The sequence below is a fragment of the Linepithema humile genome, chromosome 5 (genome assembly GCF_040581485.1).
Source record: "Linepithema humile isolate Giens D197 chromosome 5, Lhum_UNIL_v1.0, whole genome shotgun sequence".
In the NCBI taxonomy this organism is placed as follows: Eukaryota; Metazoa; Arthropoda; class Insecta; order Hymenoptera; family Formicidae; genus Linepithema; species Linepithema humile.
The window spans coordinates 19,970,835-19,988,974 of record NC_090132.1 but is presented as its reverse complement, the minus strand read 5'-3'; the positions used below and the strand labels follow the sequence as shown (position 1 = coordinate 19,988,974).

The 18,140-nt window shown below is 40.8% G+C and overlaps 1 protein-coding gene across 5 annotated transcripts in view; it reads right to left on the bottom strand.

Moving 5' to 3' along the window:
* The window catches only part of tei (teiresias), a 314,441-nt gene that overhangs the window by 60,408 nt on the left and 235,893 nt on the right, over positions 1 to 18,140 (bottom strand). For 4 of the 5 annotated variants that reach the window (XM_012370246.2, XM_012370248.2, XM_012370251.2 and 1 more), the window contains 3 exons: positions 14,581 to 14,703; positions 3,593 to 3,739; positions 428 to 700 (listed from right to left, as the gene is read on the bottom strand). In XM_012370246.2, coding sequence (XP_012225669.1) covers positions 428 to 700; positions 3,593 to 3,739; positions 14,581 to 14,703 — 543 coding nt within the window. The remainder of the gene's footprint in view (positions 1 to 427; positions 701 to 3,592; positions 3,740 to 14,580; positions 14,704 to 18,140) is intronic. The other variant, XM_012370249.2, reaches the window with a different exon arrangement.

The window sequence follows — 18,140 nt, the reverse complement described above, 5'->3', positions numbered from 1 at the left end:
GTTACACGTTATGCCGGCACGCAGTCTTGACTGTTATAATTAAATTTAGAAGCAGATAGCGCAAGGTAGTTAGCCGCAACCTACAATGCGGCTGAATACAATGCGACACGCCGCACAATGTCATGTTCGTTAGACACCAATCGCGACACAATGTATCCTCGCATATTACTGACGTCATGTGAAATCACAATTCAATTTGTAACTCACGAACATACATCGCGGGGCATCTATAGTTGCGTTTCGAATAATTTTTATCGTTCGGCTCGCGTCAGCGAACGGGAAAAATTGTTCCCCCGCGTGTTGCACGCGCCTGCCGTTGATATACGCGAACGCAGCCCGAGTGTGCGGGCAAAAATATGAGATCGCGCAACGCGAACGTCGAATAACGTCAACGGTCTACTCTGATAAGAGATTTTATCGGACTCACCGGTAACCTTGATGTAATAGGGTAACTGAGCTCGCCACGTGTCCTGCATTTTCCGATCGGGTGCGACGCATCGATACTCTCCAGCTTCTTGGTACACCACGTTGCTCAGAATAAGATGTCCGGGCCCACCAACCGGATCCATTCCGGACCCGTGGCCCCAGCAGCCGCCGTCGCACTCGAGGGTCACCGCGCCGCCGATCTGCACTTCCATCTTCCGCGAATCGGTCGCCTCGCCGTTCAGCGCTTCCGCCTCGGTCTCCATATCTGGATCATCTAAACGCCATTGATTTAAATCTCTCAACGAACAACGAACCTGTGAGTCGAATTTAAACGCCGCGTGATGCCGCTCTCGCGCGCATTACCGGACGAAAGGGTGAGGCAATATGCGCAAAAAGTAATCCGCAATGTGGATACAGCGCTCGCCGCGAAACGGCGCTTTTAAACTTTTTTTCTCCGATCTGCAGTCCATCTTTCTGTACTTTGCGAATGTAGCGAGGAACGTGGGTGAGATATGCGATTCCGTAATACAAGTACCGTAAAATGCTTTAAAATGAGAATTCTAAATTTTATACGCTCGCGTTTAGAAAGGCAGCATCCTCGATCATCCGTCGGTACATACGTCGTACTTAAATTCCGCAAATATAAATTTTCCGTTAGAAGGAAAATGCTTCCTTCAAATGTGTCGCGCAATCGATAGCTTCTCGACACGAGCCATAATATAATTTTCAAACACATTTACTTTTTGCCGTTACTTTCGAATTGCCGCTATAATATTACTCGCTCGCTGTTATCGATATCGAGGAGTTGTCCTGATATCAGAATCAGTGGCACGTACGAGAAATAAAGTTGGAACAAAATCTCCACCCTCACGTGCCGGGCTACAACAAAATCTTTTCCCCACCGTGACGTTACGTCGCGACGTACTGTCGGTACGAACTTCTTCCTCCCGTTTCTCCCGTCCTTTTCCGATTCCACCTATGGAATTATACGGCTACGATCGTTTGCTCTCCCGCTAGCGCTGTGTCCACAGTTGCAGAGGAACGGTGCGCGACGGGAAACGCGCGGAGCAAGGAGACGGAAAGTGTGCGGGGGGGGGGGGGGGTTTCTCGTGTCTCTGTTCGAGAATTAGAGCCGGACCGGTACGGCGGAATTCGCCTGAGAAGGAGAAAGAAGCGACCCCCGAGAGAGGGCGGGAGGGGGAGAACGTAACAGTCCTTTGAGTTAGCAAGCTGATCCTCCCGGCTCATCCTATAGCAAAACAAAGGGATCAAAGCGGTGTGGATGCGATAGGAGGCTTTCACTTCCTCTCACGCTCGCTCGACTCTCAACTATACCTCGTTTGTCTTGTAGTTTGTTCGGAATTTTACAGCAAACACCGTTGCTGTGGCGCTTTAACAAACACGTGAAAGGAAGGGCGAGAGGCAAAAGGTGGCTCGATAATTTGACGTTTTTCGTCAAGCCGGCGTTACTCCTTTTTTTTCGACGGAGCCTCCTCGTTACCTCCGAATTTGATCTACGTCTGTTCTTCTGCGGCGAGCATCCTTGTGATCGTCCTAAATCTTAATCCGATTCGCGTGCGCCAACGTGATTAGGGACCTCATACACTCGTCCGTCTGTGATCACGTTATCTCTAATTACTTTGATATGCCTTTCGTGTCCCTACTAATTGAATTACGCGCGTCTAAGATGCTTTGTTGAATCGAACGTTTTATGCATATATGCGATATAATATACGGAGCAACTTTCTGGAGACCAATTAATATATAATGATATTTTTCCAAACTTACGAGAGTATTTAAATGCGCAAATATCGAAGTAGCGAATGAAGGATAATTTTAGCAGTTTTGATAGGAATCGCAAAAAAAATCTATTTGCGTGCCAGTAGCATCGATCCTCTCAACTTGTCCCGTCTCTTTAAACTACGTCCTATCTGCGACTGTCTGGCAAGCCGGTGAAATTAGCGCGACGGTTTAAATCCGCCATGACGTTATCCGGCAGATAAGTAATCCAGGAGGAGATTCGAACAGGACGTGGTAGCAGTGTAATCGATAATTCCCACGAAGGAGGACGGTTGGTTTATAGGTGCTCTCGAGCCATCTAAATTGCGTAGAGATTAGGTGCTCGGAAGCCCGTATCCAGCGTCGTCGGTCGAAGGAGCACACGAGAGCGCGAGTGAGAAGGAGGGAGGGAGGGAGGGAGAGAGAACAGCAGAGGGTTAGATAGAAGACGAGAGAAGGGGAGAAGAGAGAAGGGGATTCGCGGGTTTGAGATGCAGGGAGCGCATCGCCCTCTGGTTATAATGGCAAGATGGAAGGAATGGGGCTAGGTAGGAAATTTGCAAATTTTCACGATGGGGCACGGATAATTTCCGGTTGGCTCGGCGGTTTCCGCCCTTGACAAATGACTGTGGTTTCCGGTTATTGGCTGCAGCGACGACCCCCTTCGCATTCCAAATCAGGGAGAATGTCTCTTCGAGTGCTATCAAATGCACAAGGGATAGACAATACATCAGTCGAAAGATGCACTGCGATGTAATTATCTTAAGTTGATATTTGAATATTCCATTACTTTATGTGTGTATTTTTTTAACGCTAGGTGATTCTTTAATTTACTAAAATATAGCTTTAAAAAAGAAATTTATACTCGAAGTAATGATCTGATAAAAAATGTAATTAATATAGACAAATTTATTTCTATAGGAAATATAAATGCGCTAATAATAATTTAAATTCTGCAAAGAAAATTCTGTTTTTACGCTCTATTTTGTATTATGTGGAATATCGTAAAATGCGATAAGGTTAATGTTCTAACAGCTGAACATTTAAAAAATGTGCTTATCTATTTCTGATTAAATTATTTTTATATTTTGGCGCATTTTCTATTTCCTATGTTAATTGCGATAATCTCCGTATTCTTAACAAAGACCCATTATTTTCGATGACATTATTATAGAAATTAATAATCACAAGCATCATAAAAATCTCGATTTAGCAAGCTAATTTATGAAAAGTTTCTTTGGAGCCTCCTTTCAAAAGAAATGATTTTTCTCTTTTCCTTTCCACTGAAAGAAATGCATTTATTAACTCGATTTCCCTGTCTGAATGCACGAGAAATCCTTCCTGGGCTATTGAAAATGACAAAGTGGCGCGACAACGATTTACTCACAGCGAACGTTGAGAAAATATCCGATGCTGGTGAAAATGCCGAGCATATGCCGCGTATAGCACTTGTACCAGCCGCTCTCGGCCCGAGTGATTTTTGTGAAGTTTAACCATCCGTCATCGCTCTGCTCCACGGGGGGCGGACCATTGTCTGAAACACAAGCGGAAAGCTGGTGGATATATGAATTAACGCGCTGGAAACAGCACGCACGGTCCGCGGATTTGCGTTAACGTCGTCGCGCAGTTCGCGTCAGCCGTGCGAGCCGACTGCGAGCGGCTCCTCTCGTGTGACGATTTTTCACAGAGATGCCGCTCACACAATTTGACAATTAACTGCTTAGAATTGACCATTATTATTCGAGAAAAAAGAAAACCTGTTAAAAACCAAAGTTTCTGTTCTGAAAATCTCCATGCGTTTATTTACATCAGATTCGCCACTTTGCGAATATATAAACATATTTTTTTACACAATTGTATAATAATGTCAACATATGTGTGTGTGACATATGTTCATATATATTCTTATTTACACCTGATTCTTTATAAAAATAAAAAGTCACTTTTTTTCTATAATGATAGATAATTATCATCTCACAAAGTGATATCAGTAGTATAAACATAAGAATAATCAGACCGTAAGATGTTATTTCTAAATTGGATCACATCACACGGTTTTAACAATTCTCTCTCGCTCAAATTGTTACCGAATTGTTGTAAATTGATGTCTGAGACATCATTTACTCCATTAGATGTAATTATGCTGATTATAGAATGTATCATTTCCGCGATTAAAAGCTCTCCAATGGTGGAATTAATATTGCATCGGCAGACTGTCTGTCTGCTTCCGATGGTTTCGAAACAAAAAGAGAGAAACAGAGACGGCAAGTCACTCGTTTAAATTGTCCGCAAGATAATTAGGATAATTACGCAATACGTCAGTCTCGAGCGCGAGCGAATTAAAAATTTATCGCTGCGATAGAATTAAAAATTTATCGTCGACCAAGCGCCATTGCCGTCGAGTCGCGACAAGAGAATGATTGAAGCGGGACGGAACAGTGAGTGCGGCTGAAAAGGAGTATCCGAAAGGACACTCGTTCAACTTATTCATAAGTGCGGAAGTGGCTCGGAGAGTGCCGGTATCACTGGAAATTACGCTGGCCTTCCTTTTGCCGCTTACCACCAAACTTTCATCCAGCCGTAACCCATTTCTTTCCTCACTGCGTCCTCACCGCTCGTTCCCCTTTCCCTCTCTTCCTCTTTCTCTCGTCCTCGTTACAGCCAAGCCTGCGAGGATTCGACGCAGCTGTCGGATTCGCTTGTTGAAAGTATATCGCTCTCGCGAATGTGAAACTACCGTGGTTCGGGGAACAAAGGAGAAGCGTAGCCGGAAGACACGCTCATGAAAGGTGGAGGATTACACAAGGGGTGATGCGGGAAAGTATCGGTAAAAGCATCGAAGAAGAGAACGAAAAGAGGAACGAAAAGAGGAGAAGATAGAGAAAGGGAGAGAGAGAGAGAGAGAGAGAGAGAGAGAGAGAGAGAGAGAAAGAGGGGGAGAAAGGATTGCACACGTATCACCACCAGACGGAGTTTCGTGGTGAAACTTTTATATGGGCCGGTCATAATCGCGGGGCGGGATGGCGGTGGGCAATTCTGCTGCTTAAGGAGGCTGCTCGCCTCTAACGGTGCCAAAGCATACACGATTGTGTTAACGGTATCTATACAGCTTCCGACGAACTCTCGGCGAGACGCGCCTTGCCGTTTCGCATGAAATAAAGCTGGGCCGTGACTTGGTCCAAAAAGCACGACATTTCTGGTAAGCTCGGCTGGGATTCGAGCAATTTGGCTGGCAAGCAAACAAAACCGATTCAAAGTGGATTGAGACGGTCGTGGTGTGTGTAGAGTAAAGAATTTTGTATCTTCAAGTTGTGAACAAAAGAAAACTATTGTATTGTGCAGAAATGATGACGCAACTTTTTTTTTTTGGCTGTATTGATTCGTCATTAACATACGAGATCTGACAAGTTTGCAAAATATCTCTTCTTTTTTTTCCTCAGCGTGTGGTAGTTTTACAGAAAAGATATATATTTTGCATCATAACATCGAACTTTAAAAGCAATCACTTGTAAAAGAAATAAGTTTGCGAACTTTCCTGATATCGATATTCACATTATACGTATATAATATATATGTATTTTTCTCTGCCTCTTTTCCAGATGCTCTGACATCTGCATTTTTGGTTTGCTTCCTGTCGTGTTTTTATGGGTTTATTTTATAAATAATCTTGAATCTCTTAATAATTCTTTTCGTTTATTTGGAAAAATCCGAAATTGTTTACTCAAACAAAAGCTTCCGACAGTTGGTGAAATTACGAGCACGGAACAGCATCCTCAAAAATATTCTGTATATATCATGCGAATCCTGATATCCTTGCGTTGTATACCACTCCCGAATGAACATGATCGTATAGAGATCGACTTCCCCTCAAACGATTTTACACAGCTGACGCTCCCGTTTCTTCTAGCAAAATGTTTCTGCGTGCAACGTATCGGCGTGATAGATCGTCCGACACGATATCGTGATAAATTATTTTCCCGTTTCTACTTTGCTCTTTGTTTGAAAGTTACGCCGTGCTGCGAGATGTCCAGCGCATATACATTGATTGTCAGATAATCGCGAGTTGCGCGTTCAAGAATGCAGGTTGGCGCGCTTCGTTCCGGCTTAAGCGCTTAAACATTCGTTAATCTCAAAGCAACCCGCGGCTTTGTGAAACTATATTGTAAATTCGCGTGCGACTATTCGTTGCAATACGGCGAATCGGGGGAGTCCGAATTTGCTTTCCCCATAAAGGAAACGCTTTGAGGGAGAAGCGAACGTGCTTTCTCCAGGCATGCGGATTGGGACGTTTAATAAGAGCGAGCGTACCGAAAAGAAATTGGGAATGAACGGCAGCGGCGAGTTTGGGGGAAAAGGTTGGCGGGCAGTGAAGGCATAGCCCGGAGCGGATACGTGCTCTAAAGGATATTAAAGTATTTTAATTGCAGCGGATCTCGCGGAACGCTGGAAGGATTTATTCGAAATCACTCGATTGAGTCTATGAATAGGGATTAAGCTCGGCCTCACGCCGGGGCGCGGCGCGTCGCGCCTCGGTGCAGCGCACGCCGTCGCGTCGAGCAAATTCCAGACGTCAGGAGTGGAAGGCAAAAATAATTGAATATTTAATAGGATAACTCACATATAGCCGCTTTCCCATCGCAGCCGCACGGCGTCATCCGTCACGACGACGGAACGTCGATTTTTCTGTCACGTCCCGTGGCTGCCGATTAATTATACAGTCTGCCCGGGCGTAATACGAAGACGGGGACGACTTTAATAAATCTAGTTATTTCGTAGCCCGTGCGCAAAAAATTATTTCACCGATCCGCGGTACATCCTCGCATAAAAGGTTGCGATTCCACCACTCATGGAGGGAATATTGATACGAGGAAGCCGCTGTCTTTTTGCAACGGAATTGGAGGATTATGCATCAAACGAAATTTGCATGAGTGGTAATCTCCGCCGGAATATTATTGTTGTCGTACAAGCGATTATAATGAGTGTATCAAAATTTAATTAATTTAACAACGAGATGCGGCCAGGATTATTCTCGAAGAGACCCACAATTAAATTCAACAAATAATTAATAACGTAAACACAACACGGCAAAATGTTTCGTAATCGCCGTTCTAAAAAATGATTCCACTGCGGGGATTGTTATTATGTAAACAGCTACGTGAGCGTAATATTCGAGTCTGAAAGTTTTAATTTTATCTTGCCCATTACAAAATATGATTTACATAACTGAAAGAAATACGAAAGAAAGTTACAGCATCGCGAAACTTGCTTCGCTTCAGCCAACTTACATCAAAGATTAACAAATTTACCTATTTCTCACGTATAAAGTTATATAAGAAACTCGGAATGCGAACGAACTTAATCCTTGCTGTAAATAGCTCATTCTTCTAGCATGATGTAAAATGTAAGAAATAAGAGAGAATCCATGTTGGACAAAAAAATCGCAGTATGTCAGTCGTACAGCCAAATCGTTACTTTAGAGCAGTATTTGGCAATAATTCTTGTTGAAATCGCAGTGCCTTCTGACGTTTGGTAATAACAGGTCGTCCATCATAGTTCTTATCACTCGTACCGCGGCTGATCGCAGCGGAAAGTGACGGCTGCAGCTGTTCTCAGCATTTTGTGCAACTCAATAACGAGATAAACGAAACTACACAATCAGTCCAATTTTTCGAATTTTTAGATTTCCAAATCTCCAGCCTTCTCCTTATCAATGTAGAGAATATAATAATTCGACCAGAAAAATTTCTACATTTATGTGTTATTTAATGCATTCTGTAATTCAAACGTGATATTTGCGACAAAAAGGTGTGCAATGTTTCGTACTTTGATTTATTCCTTAAATATAATGCAAAATTATATTATAAATAATAAAATTTTTAACAGTTATATAATAAATAAAATAAGACAGAAAGACATGCAAGAATTCAATAATGCAATCCATAATTCATGATTACGCGATTTAAAGATGAACGGAGAGTGCAATAACATTCAACTATAAATCTTTATGTCCTTCCAATATTCCAGTAATCATTTTTATACGTCTTTCGACTCCTCGAATGTATCAAATAGTGTAGAAATGCAGTTTATTTTCAAGACATTTCTCTCGTACGACTTCAGCGCGTCAAGGGAAGTATAGTTTTGCACCAAGTTTTAACGGACAATAAATAACTCAAGACACAGAGACGGAAAGACGATCGTGATTCACTCGAGATGTGAATGGTGCGCCGCGCAAGACTATCGAAACTCGAAATTGTTATTCGCGATTGTGATTTACGCCAGCGAGCCCGATACTTCATCGTAGCGGCGGCAGGCTGTGTCGCGAGCTAGTTTCTCATTTGAGTGCTTTCCTGATTAATTAAAAAGAAATTGTAATTTCAACTACCATCGTATAAAGTTGATCGAAAAGGCAATCTTGCGTAAATACGTGGATTGATGCGGATCAGACTAAATAAAAAGGATTAAAAAGGTGTTTCTTAACGAGCTGAATGCGGATGTGGAAGGGCGGATTAAAAAAGTTAGCGAAAAACCGATTTAATCGGCCACGTTAAACTCGAGATACTTTTTCGAAGGAGCATTTTCGACGTGCGCACAGCGCTAATCTTATTAAAATTATTAGTAAAATAAATTCTCAACAATTGATCTTCCGCATTAATTATACTCTGTGCAATAATGGGAAAAAATTAATATTATCCATAATTTTTTTCTACGCAATATCGGCCAAAAGTAAGCATCGTGATAGAAATATATTTTACGCTATAATATAAATTAATGCTGAATGACTACCATTGTATGTTCTAGATTAATATTATATTTATATAAGAGCTACTTAATGCGAAATTACTAATTAAAAACAAAATCGATTTAAAATCATCTTCTCATTTTCCATTGAAAAATGCGCGGGAAAAATACATCCTTTAACACGTTTCAAGAAATCATCCATTTTCCATTGTAGTCGAAGTGCAACGTGGCTCGCATTACCGGAATGCAGAGCGGTGCGTCTTTAAATATTTATCGAACATACCGTGATTCGTTTTGCAGGAAGAAATCGCGATTCCGATTTTCACTCGCGAAAGTGAGCATGGCAAAAGCGTGGCTGATTCGCGAAGTGTAATGCACCGACGCGGCGGCGTGGCGCGGCGAGACGCGCCTAGGCGAAAAGTTCACCGGCGCAGCGAGCACGTTTAACGAATGTAATGGGTTCACCCGCTTAAACGCTACGGTCTAATCAAGAAAGTGGTCTCTCCTCGGCGAGCTCCACGCGGAAATCCCTCTCGTTCTCTTCGTTTCGCCCGGGCCCGTGTACCCTCCATCCTACCCGGCTCAAGCCGCGCTGATTGACGATGAATAAAGGAAATTATGCTGCGGTGAGCTTTTATTCGCCGCACCAGCTAAAAAGCAACGTCGTTACCGATCCGCGAATGACGCCGTGTATACGCCGTAAATCCAGTTCCAGAATCGCAATCGTGCAAGAGGGATCCTTAATTCCGAAAGAGGGTTTAGAAATCGCTACGGCCGGATAGAAATATATGACTCGGTAACGCAGGGCGGATTCAATTTAGCTTAATAAAAATATAGCGATTGGCTAGAGGCGAACCGGCTCGCCTCGTAATAACGTCTCGTAATGTGCGACGCTTTATGCGATTTCATTATGCTAATGACCGACGATAACGAAACGCAGAATATGCGGAATTTAATGGATAAACAGATTTTTGTTAGTACATATGTGTATCGAGAACCGTATCTCTAACGCGCGGGTATAACGCGACCGAAATTTAATACCATGACTACAACGGCGCATTGCAAAATTTATAGTCCTGAATTTCATGCGTTCCCATATTTTTGCCGTGTATAGCAAAACGTTTTCAACGAAGCGTGCATCGTTACTCGGTCGTCTTTATAAAATGCGTATAAAATGTGTACGCTTGAAATGTACGTTTTAAAATTTCCATTTTTGCAAATGCTTTTTACAAAAATGGCATTTTTTTATAATCTCGTTATAACTAAATTTTTTTAAACGGTTGATTTTTTTACAATGAGTGTTAAATGTGAAGTGCACTTCACATGTGCATTAAGAAATACAATTGTTTACATCTTAAAGTGAGCCCATTCAATGAAACTTTGTTAATTCTTTTCGGCTCTACAAATATTTTATTTCTTCTTAATCGTAACAAAGGTAACTTACACAGAAAACAGATTTATATCGCTTATTTCGAAGAATACGTCGACTGGGAAGATAAAGCAGATTAAGCTTGAAACATGAAATAACGGCGAGATTAAAAGCCGTGAAACGTTCAGGCAGGAACTGCTCAGGAAGGAATTATAGACAGTTTTAAATATTTATCAGGCTGCTGTATAGAAACGGCCGCGGCGTGAGCGAGTTCTCCCACGACAAAGAACAGCCAAATGGTAATGAATCTATGCGTCTGAATACTTCTCTCTCGTTCGTCTTTTTTGCAGATTTTAATGCAATTTAACTATAATGCGATTCTCTTTCGATACACTGTACTGCAAATCGAGATCATTTCAGAGTTACTTTACATTTTAAACGAAACGATATGTAGCAATTTAGTGCACTAATATATTCTTATTCATATATATATATATATGTATATATTATATTTGAATCAACTGTTATTACCATCATTGAACCATTAATGATTAAATAAATAATTATAAAAATTGAGAAAAATTGTTGCAGTTGTTCCAAGGAATAATTAAAAATTTTTTACTACTAAATTTATTAAAAGTATCGCATTTCTTTAAACAATTTTACTGGAAAAATCCGTATAAATTATTATGAACATTTTCGTCTCAATTCTAGTTTCAATAACAATTTTTTCGAACAATAAGATTCCTCGCAATGTTGACATAATTTATATATACAATATAATTTCTTGAAATACATATATTCCAATTTAATATCACAGAGTAAAACTGTAAATCATTATTGCAGTTGTTAATCAGCAGCTGCATAATTTTCTTGTTCTCATTCCGTGAAACACCGGGAATACGCAGTCACGTTGCAGCTGATATACATAATCATTGCCATTGCCTTATCTCTTTCTCTCCAACGGGTGTCGGCCAATAGGGCAGATTAGATGGAGCAACGCGCTGCTCTGATAACGCTCGCTGTGTAACAGCTTTCTCAACATCGCTCGCCGTAACCATACGTCGCACGCGCGCGCGCTCGAATCCTCTTTGGTGTCGATGCGAAATTTACAATGCGGAAATAGGCGCGGTCGAACCGTGCCGTAGTAGTGCATCGAGACGAGGATAATATCGAGCGCGTACACCTGTCTATCGGAGCCGAATGAAAGCGCGCCGGCGAGAATTGCCGGGTTGAAAGGGACCGGCGGCGGTGTGGGTTGTCCATTGTCCCGATTCCCGCTTGCGTCTGTGTGGTAGACTTGTCGCACCCATTGCGGCACGTAATAATGTGATTACGGGATGTACCACCTTACCCCATCCGCCTGATCCTCGACCAAGATCCCCGAAATTCCGGAGGGAGAGACGTCGGAACGACAAGGTTGACGAAAATCGCGTGAATGCCGAATTTCGAATCCGCCCCGGCGCGCTGTGAAGACGACGTCATTGTGTCGCGAGCGAGACGGCGCGGCGTGCGCTTGACTCGCCTAAGCATATCGTTGTCATTGGCTTAATTGCGCGAAAATTATTGTACAATCGCGCGAGAGATGACGCGAGCTCGTGACATTGTAACACATAACGGATTCTGCGTGAAAACAACGGGAAGTTTGCGGCTTCGTAAGCACGAATTATTATTTTGCAAGATCCAACAGGAAATTCGATATGATATTATTACGCTGGACAATTATTTGTGCGGCGTGTAATGATTATTGCATTATATTAACTAAATAACTAGTAATTTGCGTATTATTGCCGGCTCTTCTCTATTATTTATGCGATTAATCCTTCAGTTTCAATACCGCAATTGCATTGTTGATTTATACGAATTTATTCATTTTATATGAGAGAGGAGCAAATTCCTCCGTGACGATACCAATTTCGTCAAATAAATCATTTTCACAATTCCATTATGAATTTTCCGTAACAGCGCATTGTCACGTTTTATAAGCCGCGTTTTTACAACAATTTGAACAACAATTTTTTGTGCCGGCGCGACGAGATATTGTGATAATTTCATTACAAGCGTGTTATGCTCATCAATGCATCGATGCACGCGTTTGCAGATAAGTTATATCTCCTTTAGAGTTATTACGAAGCCGTTATTACGCCGGGACGGGTCATGTGCAGCAGATTCTCAACCCTGTCTCCAAGTGCCTGTTTACAGTGATTAAATTATGCTCACGTTGCCGTTACACGTGCCCGCGCTAACGTGTCTACAACGTGACGCGTTTCCTAGCTGCAGAGATCAGGGGAGTCGCACGAAATAATGCACGTGTGCTCCGTAGCTCGCTATTTGTTACATTACCGTTTGCAAATGTATACATAGGACATGTATATCAAAAATCTACCCTTCCAAAATGATAAATATTGTAATAAAATAGTGTTGGAAGTAAATAATAATTGTATCAATTGCCGCGATAGTAAAATATATTCAGTCGTTTACGAAAGTAAAACTGTAAAAGATTAAACTAAGCGTTTCGGTGATGGAAGTTATTCTTCAATTAATTTCAAGTCCTCTTTATAAAAAGAAATAAAAGCATGCGGACTGAATACAATTTAATTAAGAATTAAATTACTAAAATATTTTATGTTGCCAGTGAATTTTATATTATAAAATTAAAAAAGGGGGTAGAAGGCAATCAAATTTTTGCTGCAAAACTGTCGATTTTAAATTAGCAAAAAAATTGTAATAAGAACGCTGTGCATGATTTTTTCTGGGAACTGTGTGTATGATATTGAACATTCACAAGTGAAGAGATGGTGGAGATCATCAAGCAACTTGTGTTGTTTGATAATCACGGAAAACGTTGCCCATTGAAATTTGAGTCAACAGACGTCAACATTTGCGAACATAGTCTGCATAACTGCAATTATTCTATTAAGTTAGAATGAAATTTTGCAAATTGTACGAATTAGCGAGATGGAGAAATACCGACTAACGAATCTCTTTCTGTCAATAAATGTCGTGTCGTCAAAATTCGCGCTGCTTTCAAAAATTAAAGGTAAAACATAAGCTTTTAACTTCATAATACTTTATTACTTTTTAACAATGTTGGATTTGCAATCAAATCGCAATTGCATCTTCAATTTTAAGTTATATTAAAATAAAATTTGCTTAAAAAGATTAAATAAAGAAATAAAATTTATTTTTATCTAAAAGTAATTTGTAGCCGTCGTTAAATCTATAATCGCTTATAAAAAATATTGTTGCTTTCACTTTTTTAAGTAGAAATATATTTCACATTAGTCGATAGTTTGCTTTCGTAAAACGCATGTTTACATTTTATGTAAAAGTTAATTTGTAACCGTTATTGAATCTTTAATCTCATAAAAAATATTGTTGCTTTCACATTTTTGAAGTAAAAATCTATTTCACATTAGTCGATAGTTTGCTTTGGTAAAACGCGTGTTTACGTGCGATGTAAATTAGTAGGTTGAAATTTGCTTTAAAAATACTTGGAGTGTAGAGGCTATTTGCAGCGACAGTAACTCATTAAAAATCTCATTACCGAACCGTATTTAAATCGCCCAAAATTACAGGCCGTAAAAAATACGGATAACATTACTGCCGAGAAAAGTTAATCGCCACGCCATTCAAATGGCGGACATTAAAATGAAAGATAAAATAGAACATGATACAAAATGTAATGTGATTATCAGCTTTGAGCTGACGGAAATTTCGTGCGAGGAACCGAGTAACATTGGTGTCAAAAATTAGAATATCAACATAATGGCGTTAATTTAATATTTATTTTTACGAAATTATTAACTGCTTCATCGCTCGAAATATTCTTCTACTAAAGCACACGAAGAATTTGTGAATTGGGAATTGATGACTTTTATTTCAATTCATTTCAAGTGATATCTATAGTTTTTTTGCTCAAATGTGCAATCAATATTTTTGTGAATAATGCAACGTGAAAAACGAATCTTATTAATGGCAGTGTTGTTTGAAAAATAGACTGTTTTTCAGGACCTTAATATAACAAAGGTTCAAAAAACAGCTAGAAAAGCAAATGTTAAAAAAAATACACTAAAAATAAGTACAATAAAGGTTGTACATAATATGTGTATATTTTTCAAAAATTAATAACTTTAACAAATTTTACATTTTGGAGCAATATGTGTTTTTTTTTCGAAATTAGTAACTTGATGTTTCATTAATTTGTATACAGATCCAGACCTGGCGAGAAACACAAAATTCTTTTTTTTTTTTGGTCCACCACTTACCGCGCTGCCAAATTGGAGCACTGGCTGGATTGCTGTCGACCTCGCATTTCAGGCTGACGGACATCCCCTCGACGATCGGAATTCCAAAACCAGGTAAACGCGTTATCGCAAACGACGGAGTATCTGAAACAGGTATTAAGCAATTATTGTCAACGCCAGAATGTCAATGCATTTTGCATATCTGTGGTCTCACAGAAACATCAAAAAGAGCGACGGATATGGTTCGACTATTATTATATCGTGAGAAGATTAAATTAGAGTGATGTTTCGTATAATTCTACCGTATTCTCTTGCACACGATGAAAACGTTTGATACATGGATGAAGATGGACTTCATGATGAACAGCTCAAGATTTGTGTTATACTTTCTCTCTCTTTCTCTCTCTCTCTCTCTCTCTCTCTCTCTCTCTCTCTCTCTCTCTCTCTCTCTCCCTCTTTAGCTTATTTTATTTCCATAAATTTTTTTACACCGTTCATCTAACTGAATTTTCTAACAAAATTCAGAACGAGAGTAACGTCGTTTAATAAGTAATTCAAAAGATTGTAGTGATTGCGAATCGCAATCTTATTTCGCAGGCAATAGCAACTTCGCGAGCTCGGTAGATCGCAATTTTCGAATAAAATCTTCGCGTGGTAATCCTGAAATGTATTGGCCAGCGTAATCTGGTTTCTAGGCATTCGAAAGTCATTCTTTGTACGAAGAAATTTCTCCGCGCGGAGATATCAACTACTATAGATTGAATTCTCTGCGCACGAAAATAGCTATTCTCTTTGAACAAAAATAGTACGCTATATCTTAAGAAAATAGCGAGTGCTGAAGATATAATTCAATAACGAGAAGTCTTTTAATCGCAGCTGGTTTCTTTCTTTATCACTTTCTATCATTGCTCAGCGAATGAATGGAATATTTGTAAAACCAAAATAAAAAGCGTATAATATTCGTGAGAAATGTATATTTAATGTGTGTTCCGTAGATCGTAATATCTTAATAGTCCATAATTAGATTTTGCCAGAAATATTAAATTATAAAAATTTTATAATTTATAATTTAAGTAAAAATAACTTTTCGCTAACTTAATACAATGTGATATTAAAACAAAGCACAGTATTTTATTACTGTATTATCATATTCATTTTAATTAAGAGATTTTGTTGGAGAAAAAATCTAGAAATGTAAAGCATTATTAATGCATAAAGTATATACACTTAGATACTCACTCACAATTAGATATGTCTTCTTTTCAATGATTAAGTAACAATATATACCATTATATATGACCAGTGTTTTATTTAGCATTTCAATAGTACAACAATATTTTCCATTATAAATAATTGCATAAATCCTTTGTCTTATGTAACTCGTAGAATGCTTATTTCCACCATAAAAGCTTATTGTGACCTGCTTTCGCAGAGTTCACTTCTCGAATATAAACCAGCTTTCCGCCTGGAGCGACATTATGCGCAGCGACATAACTTCACATCATCATCAAATAGATATAACGAGAGAGAGTGAGAGAGAGAGAGAGAAGGGGGGGGGGAGAGAAAGAGAGAAAATAAAGCAGGGGAAAGTGTTGGCCATCGAATGCTCGTTATAATGAAGATGCAAACCTCGAGAGGAAATAATTGAACACGTCAAGTGCCTCTACAAATTCAACGTAATCATCACAGGTGACGCGCTTCTCCCGTTACCTCCAGCAATCATATCTCTCGTCTTCCCTTTCTGCATTCAGTATAAGCTTCCCTTCCACGTCATTAACGACTAACGCGAAAGCGGATGACTGAATTCAGGCGTATCCCGCTGCCGGTGTGTATGCGAGACGACGGCCGGTCACGGCCGTTAGAGGAGTTGGCGGAGAACGAGGAGGACAGCGAAAGAGAGAAGATCAAAATCGCCGTCGAACAAACGAGGCATAGGTACGATGAGGTTGTGGCGCGTAATTAACGAACGGAACAGTCAAGATTTTACGGGCGCCGCGGGCGTATTCGTTAAAAGGCCGCGCCGGCACCGTCACACCGACGACGCCACCACGTATCCACGTAACGAACAAACGGCTGATGGCGTCCCGGCGCGTGGTGTACGTGCGGGACGCCACGCTCGATGCCGCCCCGGCGCCGCTCGAGCGATTTGCCGTTACCGTTATACCGTTGTTCGGCTCGTTAATATCACGCCGTCGCTAACAGGACGACCGCCGCCGCCGCCGCCGCCGCCGCCGAGGTCGCCGAGGAATAAATTGGAGATGCGTCAAATTGCGCGAGGGAAGGAAGAGACGAGCCACTGGAAAATGTGATGCGAGCAGCGAGGGAAGAGTCGCAGCACGCGGGAGAATATCGGAAGTGGGACGCGGAGGAAGGGAATAGCGCGAGGGAGGAATAGAAGGCAAAAAATAAATGAAAAAAAGGATAAAGCGGAAGATAGAGAGAGAGAGAGAGAGAGAGAGAGAGAGAGAGAGAGTGAGAGAAAAAGAGAGGAAGAGCAGAGAAAGGAAGAGAGAAAGAGCGACAGAGACAAGGGCGGCATGACTATCCAGGATGGCTCGAAGTTATTCACTCGGCTATAATAGCGCGGTGCTGGGACAATGCAAGCTTAATGAAAGCTTCTCTCCCCGGCGACCTCACCCTTTCATTCCCCCGTGCCTCCGCGGGTTTCCCGCATTTCCCCGCCTCGTCGCCGGTGCCGTCGCAGTCCCCGACGCCGACGCCACCGACGCCGAGGATCGCCGCCAGGCACGCCGCGCTTGTAGTTGCCGGTGCAGCAGCGTAAACACCAAACAAAGGGAACAATGAGACACAGGAGTGTCCCACAGACCTCGATCGCTTGATGAGAACTTTAAAGCGCACCCGCAAACTATCGGTCCAGCCTTTATTTCAGGATCGACACAGTACAACCGGGCGCCGCTGGAACCTTTTTATCAGGACATCGCGGAACTGTTTTCAGGAATCTGTTAACATCTGCACAGCGACTACTTCTCTTCCTTCGAATATTCTATCATAAAAATTGTGTGTAACGTACAAACAACATTCAATTCTTCACCCATCAGAAAATTGCATTTTTAATTAATTATATCACAATATGTAGTTTTATTATCTCATAGTCCTTGAACATTTTTTTTAAATTTGTACTACTTTTTTTACATTTTCTTTAATGATGTTTTTATCAGCAACGTTACTCCATTAAATTTAACAAAAGTAAGTATTCGATTACGCAATCGTGTGTCGTATCGTGCGTCGGTTTGTACGAACTTCAAGACAGCACAAAATCTCGTCTTTCGCTTAGAACGAATCTCTTTGAAAGAAATTTCTCCCGCCGTTTCAGCCGGAACGCTCGTAAACTTTATACGGGCCGTTAAGCAAACCTGTATACGACCCGCGGGACGAGATTTTGTGAACGCGTAGATAGAAAAGCGCGAATATACGCTGACGTCAAATAACCGAAACTTTTAATGTAAAATCTATATTGTCATGTAGTTTAATAACAATTGAAATAAACGCATTTTAATTAAATATCCTAAAGTATAGTTTTTAGTTCAATAAGTTTCTGCGGCAATTCGAACTTTAAAATG